Source organism: Citrus sinensis, chromosome 3, assembly GCF_022201045.2.
Source record: "Citrus sinensis cultivar Valencia sweet orange chromosome 3, DVS_A1.0, whole genome shotgun sequence".
Classification (NCBI taxonomy): Eukaryota; Viridiplantae; Streptophyta; class Magnoliopsida; order Sapindales; family Rutaceae; genus Citrus; species Citrus sinensis.
In genome coordinates this window covers 45,929,659-45,941,622 of record NC_068558.1, presented here as the reverse complement: position 1 = coordinate 45,941,622, position 11,964 = coordinate 45,929,659, and the positions used below count along the sequence as shown (strand labels likewise).

General features: G+C 36.3%; 2 protein-coding genes across 2 annotated transcripts; both read right to left on the bottom strand.

The window, feature by feature from the left end:
• Window positions 1-189: 189 nt before the first annotated feature.
• LOC107174348 (histidine kinase CKI1) lies at window positions 190-4,599 on the bottom strand. Its single transcript, XM_025093037.2, has 7 exons — window positions 4,546-4,599; window positions 4,042-4,281; window positions 3,263-3,952; window positions 2,791-3,166; window positions 2,043-2,611; window positions 556-1,917; window positions 190-414 (listed from the first exon to the last, which is right to left on the bottom strand). The coding sequence occupies exons 1-7, from the start codon at window positions 4,597-4,599 to the stop codon at window positions 190-192; spliced, it is 3,516 nt and encodes a 1,171-aa protein (XP_024948805.2).
• A 5,181-nt stretch (window positions 4,600-9,780) lies between these two features.
• LOC102627422 (pentatricopeptide repeat-containing protein At3g62470, mitochondrial-like) lies at window positions 9,781-11,948 on the bottom strand. The gene has a single exon (XM_006492262.4). The coding sequence runs from the start codon at window positions 11,946-11,948 to the stop codon at window positions 9,987-9,989; it is 1,962 nt and encodes a 653-aa protein (XP_006492325.2). The 3' UTR covers window positions 9,781-9,986.
• Between the last annotated feature and the right edge of the window lie 16 nt (window positions 11,949-11,964).

Genomic DNA, 11,964 nt, shown 5'->3' with positions numbered 1-11,964 from the left:
TAGCAACGAAATGGTCATTACCATTTAACACAGAGTTGTATATACATATATGCATTAACACTAGACGCTATCATATTTGTTTAACGAAAACAAAACCAGCAGCGAGAAGGTCGTTTTCACAGAGCCAACAGCAAAAAGGTCATGACTACTGAGTTAGCATATTTGTGTGATTTGCACGGGACAAATACACTATGATGAACAAGGTAGTTTACGGTGCAAGTATTTGATGGCTTCCATCAGATGATCTCTGTTCAGAGGCTTGCCTAAATGGACGTCCATTCCAGCTTCAATGGTTTTATCAGCTTCTTCACCAGAGATATGGGCAGTCAATGCAATGATTGGGATATGAACTTGGTTGCGTTTCTCCTCCTCTCGAATTTTTCTCGTTGCTTCATACCCGTTCATTATCGGCATCTAGCAAACAAGCAAGTGAGGTTATAGATAATTTTAGTTAGAATCACAATTAGTTTAATGCAATGTAAATTAACATATTCAGTACCAGACTGTAAAACAGATGCTCTGTAAATCTAACATTGATAGAAGCAGTGTCACTACCTCGCAGTCCATTAATATGTAGTCATAAGGCAGAATGTGAGGAGCACCAAGATCTCTTTGATCGTTTAGGCCACTGCGAACTAGTTGCAAAGCTGCTTCTCCATTTTCGCAAGCCTCAACGGTAGCACCAAGATGCCTAAGATTAATCTCGGCCACTCTTCTAAGCATCATACTGTCGTCGGCTACCAAGATTTTCTTCCCTCTCAAGGGTTTTTGAGCTTGACTTCTTTCACCGTCCTCTTCCTCTATTTCGGTTTGCTTATACCTCGAGCTACCCTCACCCGAAGAATTTCCCGTTTTGAGCAGAACAGAAGCATTTGGCATAATATCCCTCCTCGGTCCTTCACCCGAAGAATTTCCCGTTTTGAGCAGAACAGAAGCATTTGGCATAATATCCCTCCTCGAATGTTCACTGCTCGAGCTACCCTCCTCTTGTATCTCATGACGACCCGCTTTGCTTCTTGATTTTCCCGTTCTGTAAGGATGCTTTGAATATGACGAGGAACCGGCGTCTCTAGAAGCTTTCCCATGACGTTTCGATTGAACGCCTCCAAATTCTGGCAAAAGTTTTATGACTTTATACAGACGGGATCCATGAAAAGGTTTCAGCAGAACATCATCATTTGGATCCATCGTCTCGTCTTCAAGGCCATCAAAATTAATGCTGCGTGAAGTCGGCTTATCTAACCAAACAACCTTGCAGTTGCATTGAAGGTCTCTTCTAAATTCAGCCACAATATTGAAAAGCTCCAAAAACGGTCCGGCGGTAGCATCAATAACAAGAAGTATGAAGCTCGGTGCGCCTCTCCGTTTGTATCCCTGCAGTTTATGCTCGGTTCCTTCCATGGCACTTAACGGCACCTCTTTAAAACTTGCACTTTCACTGTCACTCCTTGAACTTAGATCTGACTTTCCCAAAGAACTGTGAGGGGAATGGATGCTGCCGAACTTGGATTTCAACCTCTTGAGAGTAGAATGAAGGCGCTCCCACCGACTTACAGCCGATACATTAATCCCAAGATTCTCCATGAACTTTTGTGCAATTCTTCGCCGCTCTTCGTTGGCAATCAAGAGCACAACATGGGATCCCTCATGCCTGGAACCAGGGCTCAGAATATTTAGCCTGGGGCTGTTAGTGCGAATGCTCAGGCTAGGACTAGGAGCTTTAACGGTCAAATTCATGTGCTGTAATTGAGTGTCACCGGCTGCGGAATCACCACCAGCCAACTCTTTCTCTCCTTGTGTATTATTATCATTAGCGGAAGCCTCACGTATTGCAAGGAAAACATTGAACCTAAAGCAAGTTCCTCTCTCGCCGTTCTCTTTATCCACAATCTCTATGTCTCCGCCCATGAGACGAACCTGCAGTTTCAGAATACAGATGAGATGTTCTTTCACTGAGCTAAAATAAATCCCACAAGTATATATAATTGATGAGGAGATAGTAATGTATTCATACACATGTATATCAATTTTTATTTACGTACCAGAGACTGAACGATGCCAAGTCCTAAGCCGGTGCCTCCTTCTCCTTCTTTGACCTGAACATAATTCTCAAACACCGTCTTTCTCTTTTCTTTGGGAATCCCTTTACCTGTATCATCCACCTCGAAAGTAAATTCCATAGCATTTTCATCTCTCTGAGCTGCATTCACTGCTTCCAAATCACCGCGTGCTTTCTTGTTCTTGTAAAACAAGCAGGATATTGATTGTAAGAAACCGTGGCGGCTAGAAGACAGCGACGGATTTCCTATTGCACTAGGCTTCTTAACACAAGCTCGAACTGAGATGTGACCCTCAGAAGTAAACTTAACTGCATTGCTTAGTAAGTTTGATAATATTTGCTTGAGTTTTACCCTATCACCTTTAACCTTTGAAAACTTAAGCACCGAGCCATCACTAGGATCCAAGACCACCTCTACTCCTTTTCTCATAGCAACAGGATGAAACAAGTCAACAACATCCTCAAGTAGTTCACCCACATCGAAATCTTCTTCTATAAGTTGCATCTTTCCAGCTTCAACTTTGCTTGTGTCAAGAATAGAATTCAATAAACCTAAAAAATTAAAATAACAATAATTTTAGCAAGCTCAAGTGTACACAAGTACTGTACTAGTTAATGCGAAGCTCCGCGCAGTTTCTAAAATACTAACATCTTTCTATTACATCATGAGTTACTAAAAGATAAATATAAATGAATTAACAAATAAATAGAGATTTAAAGAACAAACGTACCCAACAGGTCATTCGCACAAACATTCATTTGTCTTAAGTTAGTCTCCAACTCGGAACCAGGACCGGCTTCTACATAGCATAACTCAATCAGACCAGTAATCCCGGCTAAGGCAGCACGAATATCGTGACTGGCGTTTGCAAAGGCAAGACTCTTATTCATACTCTTTCTTTCCGCTTGCTGTGTCGCCTCCATTTGCTTAATGAGCGAGGCACACAAATGCATCTCCTTTCTGGCAGCTCTAGCCGATTTGAAAACAAAAGTCAACATGGAAATTAGAACGCCAACAGTCATTACGATAAGGAGAATGAGAGCACGCTTGCTAGTTCTGTGTACAAGGCTGACCAATCCTTTGCGCGGCATGGCCAGCGCATAAACCTAGTTAATCACAATACACAAACACAAAATGTTCAGTAATTAGCAGATCATGCGCAAGATTTAAAAATATCAAGCAATCACATGTATAGAACATACCGATTTCACACCCGCGACTTCAAATTGTGAACAGTAAGCCTTGTAATGTATTTTACCAATAGATAACGTTCCGTTACCGGACGTGCATGAAACATTCTTAACAGGATTCATTTGCTGTGCCCTAGTCTTTGTGTTCGTGATCAATTGGAAGGAAATTGAGTCGTTCACAATGGTCATCCGAGTATTTGGAATCCCTTGCACCAACACTTTCCCATCGTTTGTTGCTATCGATAGCCTCCCACCGTAAAGATTTATGCCAGCAAATAAATTGGTAATTGGCTTGACTGGAAACCCTAACGAGACAGCTCCTCTTGTTCCGTTTATACCAGCAGTGTTAAGAAATAAAGCATCTCGAGCTTTACTCCATCCAGTTCCTAAAGAGCCTAGTCCATCTGTACTATTCAAAGCTTTAAGAAACCAGGTGCTTGTGCTTACGCTCGAGGGCTTAGTCACAATGGCTTCTCCATAAAGCTTTCCCGTGTCGCGATCCACGGGCTGTTTGTACCATGTGTACTTCCCTTTTGCAATTGGGAAACCATTCGGGTTCGGAGAAAATGAAGAGTTGGAGTACAATGCTAGGGTTTGGTTGCCGTCAACATAGTAGCTAATAAAAAGACCATCCAATCCAATATATGAAATCTGTGACGCGTGAGGAGTTGTCAAGAATGCTTGAAACAATGAAGGTGCCACCTGCATATAATATTTTAACAAATATTATTCATCTGAATTAGTCTCTCAAATTGACTAATGATTGTGAAATTAAGTTAGTTTACACTAACCTTAGTCTCGATCTCGGAGAATGAGAGTTCAGTCCCATTATTGAGAGATGAACTTATCACTCTTGCTAAATTTGTAGCCGATGAACTTATAGGATGCAGCAGTGTTGCTATGCTCTCAATTTGAGATTGCATTGCTGAGTGCAATTGGTTGGAGCTCAAAGCCACGTCTTCCTCGATATGTTTGGTCATCTTATACCAATATGGGATTAGTGAAGCTGGGAGCAGCAACACTGAGAGTGCCTGCATTAATGTCCAAGGTAATTCACGTGATGATGAAAATATTATCAAGAATTCAATATTTAAATTATTACGGAATAGATGTCAGATGCATGAGAGAAAATCAAAATCATCGCAATAGTTTTACAAGACATGCAGTTTCAACTGAAGCGGAATTTAGTTTTTTTTTTTTCTTTTTCTTCGTGTTTCCCTCTCCATCAATTGAAATTTACAAAAGTCGGTTAAGAAGGAATAAGAAGTAATTATAGAGTTGCAAAGTAGACTCACCAGAATGATGAAGAAAAGAACCGGCCGAGCCGCTATCAATGAGCTGAGCGTCATCTTCTTCAAAGTTGAGATCAACCCAAGAGTAATATATTTCTGCGATCTCATGGTAAATTGCAAATTGGAGCATGTAAAAGTAAAAAAAAGAAATATTCTTCACACATACATGATATGTAAGGGTTCTTGCTCTCAATAATACATAACTTCCATAATTACTTATCAGGGTAATGATTCCGGAAGCAAATCTTTAATAAGATTTTGGGTTTAATGTTGTAGCGTTTTAGTGTTGCCGTTTCCATGTAGGGAGTCACAGCAGCCCCCTACCCCTTTAGGCATTGCAAAATTATATTTAACCGTTGGATTAAATTATCTAAACTATGCTATAATTTTGATGAACCCTCTTCTGGCTGTTGCTCCGATGAACTTGCCTTAGGATCTTTCTACAAGGTGAATTACGACGTAAAATTTCGAAGCAATTCCATTGAGGTTGTAAAGTTTTGTTGTGTTTTATTATTATTATTATTATTACACTGAGGTGAATATTTAATAAACTCTTTTAAATCACCTTATTTTGACTTGAAGGAAATTTTAACCACTAGATAATTAGTTTTAAGAGAACTTAGAATTTATAATATTAAAATTATAATGTTTGAAATATAAATGTATATAAATGTATGTATGTATATGTATATATATATATCAAATAACTAAAATATTTTAAAAAATGAAATTTGGAGAATAAACAATAAATTTTCTTTTTAAAAAACCATCAATTAAGAGAATATATACATAAATTTCTTCATAAAGAATGTAAAATTTAAGACAATAAGGAAATAAATTTTCTTTTTTAAAATATAGACTTTAAGTGAAAGTGAAAGTGAAGTAAATTTCTTATTTTTTTAAATAAATAAATTTGTGAAGACGTAGCCAAGTGGCTTTGTCTCACACATATACACACACTAAGAGCGTGCGTCTTAGCATGTGATATATTCTTATAATTGGACCGCTACAAAACTGGATTAAAAAAAAAGTATACTTTTATTTATTAGTTGAAACGCGGGAAAAAAAGTACATATATTTTAAAATATCATTTGTAACGCGGGAAATTTAAATTCAAAATTCTTTTTAAATTGTCTTTCCTTTTCAAAACAAAGTTAAGCTGTAGTTTTGAACAAGAAATTGGAAATGTTACACAAGAATATCAATGATCTTCTTGTGAGATTAGTAAAAAAACTATTATTGTGTATGTCATTGAATCCCCTTGACTACTACTCCAAAATTTCAAGTGGTACTTGTTTGCCAAGACCTCAAAGACAATTTTATCATGTATGCCATTGAGTCCCTTGGCTACTTTTAGTGTGTGATTCTCCAAAATTTCAAGTAGATTTGCCAAAACAGTCGATCTATGTCAACTTTCTTCAGATCCGTAATCATTAGAAATGAAGAAAGATTTATCATAAATAATAGACACAAATACTTGATTTCAAAAGAGATCAGGGAAAATTGTTTTAAATTTTTTTATATGCGGAAGTGATGTTTGCATGCACAAGGTAACCAGTCCCAGACTCCTAGATCTTCAAAGTAGTGATCCATTCAACATGCGATAAGATATGTACTAAAGTAACATTAGAAAATAAATATATAACAACTCCAAAAATGTGAAAAATCCACTTGATATGGAAATTAATGAATCTCAATTGTCCGATTTAGTATTGTATAAGCACAAATGACTAACCTCTTCATCTCTTTTAATTCTATATAAATATATAAAAAAATGATGATTTAGAGGGATGGCCAAGAAAAGAATGATAAAATTATATATATATATATATAATAACCATAGATAAAAGGGAAATTAAACAAATCCTGGAGGAAATGAGTAGTTTAAGAGAAAGAAAAGGACCTGCAAGACTGAGCCGCAAATTTTGTGACTGTTATAGGACAAAAGCAAGTGAAGCAAGTGGAGTGTCTTAAGCTTTTGTCTCAATTTCAACAAAAGAAGCTGGTGTTTTTTCTGCTGTTTAAGACAATAACTTGTCTGAAAGGGAAGGCTTTATTTATTGCTGGGCTAGCTCTTGGTCTGAGCAAATCTTATTTTTTTCAATTATTGTAAACTTTTCGTTCACAATTACCCATCAATATACAAGGAAGGTAGTGGCATTCTCTCTTTGTTACCTTGAAAAGATTAAGGTCTTTTTGGGTATTTTTCAAAATAAAATTGCTATGAAATTAACGAAAACGAAATATAGTGACGAGAATCAAATGCCAGCATTTGGCAGCCGAAGCTTTGTTTTAGCAGCACCACGTAAGCCGCATGCAACGCAGTCCTCTCTGGACGTACGAAGTTTTTATCTTTGGCTTTGCCGTTTCATTTTAATCTTTTTTTTTTTTTTTTAATTCCGCTATCTCTATCTATTTCGTTATTAATTGTCTTTTTCTTTTTCTTTTTACCTGCAGCCACAAATTAATTAAACCAGCAAAAGATATCAAGAATTGTTTAGCACACCGTATTACACAAAATCACTTGATAAAAAATACCCAGAAAACATGGGCTAGCTGTTTCGCCAAAAAAGGAAAATCCATAAAAGGAATAATAGATATCTACATGCTAATTAAAACAACTAGTAAATTTTGGCAAATCAAAGAAATTAACTAAAAGCAGGGGATTTCTGTGCACATTATCATTAATAACGCTTGCGCGTCCATTTAATTATTTGTCCATCATATCTAGACACATAATCAAAATTAACTAACATTAGTATATTTAGCCATCAACAGCTTGTTACCATAATGTTTTTGACATATTTACTAACTTATTAAATCAAATATCCATATGGTAGAATAATTATTTCATTGAAATTGGGTTGTGACAGTAAATCTAATTCACTTGGCACAACAATATATAATTTGTATTATCCAGTTATATCAAACAGCAGAAGTCTTGCGCACTTCATTTCTTGTTTATGCAATTGGTGTGGCACTGAGATTTCCTTCTTTCCAGAAATTTGTATTGTCCAATTGCCAATCACAAAGACGACAGATTTCATGATGATGGTTCAGCCACCAGGTGGCCAACTTCCATCCAAGAAAAAAAAGAAACAAGCCGCGCGATTTCTTATTTGATTACAGAGCTATTCCACACTTTAATTTACTTACAGCGAAAAACTTTCATCAAGAGAACTCTCTCTCTCTCTCTCTCTCTCTCCCTGTGTATCTCTCAAGAAACGAAGCGACTCCTGAAGATTGCTCATTAACCAGCGTACAAAGCTGCTCTTTTTTTACTCACGAACCATCAAAACAAACTTTCCCGTGCTTCCTTACATTCCCAACAAACAATTGATTTTGGCCAACATAAGTGACACACACGCCCAGCGCGTGAAAGAACTTTAATGAATAAGTTGCAAACTTACTTGCACAAAACTAAAGGCGGTTTGAGAATTTGTTTTTTTTTTAAGATGTGAATAAATTTTATTTAATGTTATATATAACTCAGTCGTTTATATTTTTACATCAACTTTAACAGTAAGATTTACTAAATATTACTTTTAAAAATTATAATATTTTTAAAAACAAATTTTATCATTCATTTAATTGATTATCTTCACAACTAAGTATTTTTACAGTACAATTAACAACAATTATTTTAAAACTACAATATTACCAAACTGACATCTAAAGAGTAAACAATGTGCTTATAAATTTGACATACAAAGTTTTTATTGCAAATAATGTATTGCCAATTAATGACTGTCATTTTTTAATAATAGTCGACTTTTTACATCCTATTGTTAATGAAATAATTTTAAAGTATTAATAAATAAATACCACATCATTTTTATAACACAAATTTTGTATCATAACTTTATAAACATATCAATACTTGCGAACTGAATGAAATTGAATACTATGAAGGCCAAAATATAGCCGTTTTGTACTGGTTCCCACCGCCACCCCAAACAAACAACGGTTTTATTACTCCAATAAAGAACTTCATTTTCATACATTTTTTCAAAAGTAATCACTTTATGATTCTAGTGTATATGAATCCAATTATTCTTTTTTCCTCCTATAACAAATCTTCTCATTTACGATCAGCATCTTCTAGCATTCATTGTTTAATATTTAAAAAAAAAAATTGGAACATCTTATTGTTGTTTAAGGATCCTTTCATGCATCATGCTCAATATTTCCGTAAATTCAATATGGCTTTAGATTGTCAGCTTCTTCTAATATTCTTCAGTGAATGAGAATAGCCCTTCAATTTATGGTAATGGCATTTTCATTTGTTGCGTTAACCAAGGGTGGAACTATGTTGAGGATAAATAGGCTTTAACCCTCGATTTAAAAAAACAAAACAAAACAACAAAAATTATTAAGAAGCTGGGAAAAAAAAATTATGGTTACTGTCTGCGCTAATTTTATTTTTAGGTTCCGCACATATTTTATTAAATGGATTGTAATGTAACTAAAATAAAACGGGTACATTCAAATAAATAATAATAAAAAAAGCTGAAAAGGAAAATCAGTGGCTATAAGACGACATGTCATCTATTTTACGTTCACGACATTGACGTTCGTATAATCATATATTAGAGGACATGACGTACAAGATTCATACCAATCACGAGAATCAAATTTTTAGAATGTGTAATTCGGAAAATTAAAGGATTTGGTTGGATTTGCCACATTCGATATTGGTCAAAGTTTGTATTGTCAATGACTCAAAAACTAAAATTATCCCAACTCATAAATCATAAAAACCAAACCTATTCGATATCAACTCAATCACGAGAAAACTTGCGAGTGTAAACGTCATATTTTTCACGTGTTTTAGTCTTTCAGACGACGAAGAATGAAGCCAATGGTATGGTACCGTAGTTTGTGTTTGTCTGCAATGATGGAGAAAAAAAAAAAAAAAAAAAGGATTCGAGGTATTCGGTTTTCTATTTTTCTTCCAGTAAAATGGATGTCCATAATAAGGCAGAAAAATAATAGCAGATGACATAAAATAAAATCAGAGGATACATATAATATTCAGATTTTAAACTGAAATAACTAGAACCATATAAACAAACATCAGTATGCATGTACTTGATAGACAGAATATCTAACAAGTCATATTGTTATTTGTTGTTATTGTTCATAATCTACGAATTATAAGATGCAAAGCACAATAATAAAACAATCAATCAAAAAATAAAAGAAGCGCTGTCGACCAACCATTGTATGCAAAATATGATCATATAAAATCCAAGGATGCATAAATCTTCAGAGTTTAATCTCAAGTACGTAGACAAATAATAAACAAACAAACATCAGTATGGCTGTACTTGATGAGCTACATCAGCACCGTTCATCTGCTAAGCTTGGAAAGTAACGTCAGACAATATATCATCCATGTGGCATCTTAATATCCAAGTAGCAATGGTCCTCAGCAAATACCTTCAATCAGTTTCAATACGATCTTTTCTGTAAACCCTGTTCTTTGTCGTCTCAGCCCACCTTGCTAAGACATTGGAGACTTCAAATTTACCAGAGAATCTCATCTTTTGAGCCAACTCATCCAGTACATAACTTCTACCGGCTCTAGACAAATCAGCTGCAAACTTGTTGTAGTCAAGCACTGGAGCTTTCATTCCTTTCTCCAACATTTCTTCTAGGTATTTGTAAGCCTCTCCCGATCTGTCCTGACTAATTAGCCCCCCGATGAGGACAGTATAGGAATTATCATCAGGGCAGCACCCCCTTCTAATCATCTCGTCCCATACTTTACAGCCCATTTCATAGTTTCCAGTCTGGAAGTAAGATTTCATGATCATGTTGTAAGTGTGAATTGTTGGTTTAAAGCCACTCCGGACCATCTCCTTGTATATCCTCACAGCTTCATCTGGCATCTTCTGAATTTTCATCAATTTGATTAGTGCATTGTAGGTGAGCCCATCCGGAGGACAACCCATTTCTTCCATCTCCTTCAACAAGTCATATACAATGTCCATCCTCCTCCGATTCCCAAACCCTGTGATCAAACAGGTGTAAACTGCAGCATCCGGTTGACAACCAAATTTAAGCATTTCATCAAAATACTCAACTGCTTCCTTCATCTTACTTTGCTTGCAAAATTTCCAGATCATAATTGTATAACTCCTTACATTTGGTGAAGGACCCTTGGCTTTCATTACCTCGAACAACTTGATTGCATCAGACCTTTTCCCAATCTTCAACAACCCTTCAAGCATAATATTATGTGCAACAACGTCAGGCTTAAATCCTTTATCAATCATCTCATTCCACACTCTCCCTGCCTCCATCAAGTTTTTCACCCTACACCAACCGCCAAGCAGCACAGTATAAGTCGTCAAATTTGGTGTAAATCTATGTTTTAACTTATCAAAAAGCAGTTGGGCTTCCTTAGGAAGCTTTGACCGTCCAAGATTCTCAAGCAAGCAATTAATAGTATCAACACCTGCTTTAAATTTATACTTGTTCATCAACTCAAAAATAGCAACTGCTTTCTTCCTCTCCTTGGCAGCAGCAAAAGCATTCATAGCAATCTTAAACGTCTCCATCGATAAAAGCCCTTTCTCACCCATTTCTTCAAGCATAGACACCATCGTCTCGAATTGTCTAGCCCTTCCTAATATACTCATCATCGAATTATAAGTCCTAGAATTGTGGGCAAATCCCGGCTTGTCCCCTGCCCAACAAAAGAACCTAAAAGCTGGTCTTCTAGCATGCCGAAACCGTTCTAACACATCTACCACCAAATTATGAGATAAATTGATTCCACATTCATCAAGCACTGCCTCCATGTTTCGATCCAATGAAAACAGTTCATCGATCACCTTGCATACCCTCTCTATTTCCCTAGGATCAGCAGTCGACTTATAACTAACACTAGTAATTTCAGATTCAGAATTATTCCCATCACATTCCACGTCACCATCAGAATCTTGATTATCATCTGTAACACTAGAAACGTTCCTATAATTCACACAATTCGAATCCAAAATATTGGTAGCTAAATTGTGATTGGTCAATGAAGAAGCAACAACATTCGTAGATTTATTTAGCAGTACTTTTTGTAAAGAATGGAGTGAAGAGGAGTGTGGCAAAAGACACGGAACTTGACAATGAGAACGATAGAGACTACAATAAGAAGAATAATGAAGCAAACGAGACAAGGACAGAGTGCTACCACGAGAACATTTGGCTCCGCCGTCGCCGTGAACTCGTTTCGCTCCTCGTCTTTGTCTCTGATTGAGAGAGAGTAGCTCGGTGGTGGTCGAGTAGAGTTGGCCATACCCATTCCCATAAGACCTTGAAAGAGTTGAGTAATGGGATTGAGAATCTAAGCTGTGACCAAGCAAAATCGAAATTCTGCTCCACTTTCTGAGAGCGGGGATCATCAAGATAGATGATCGA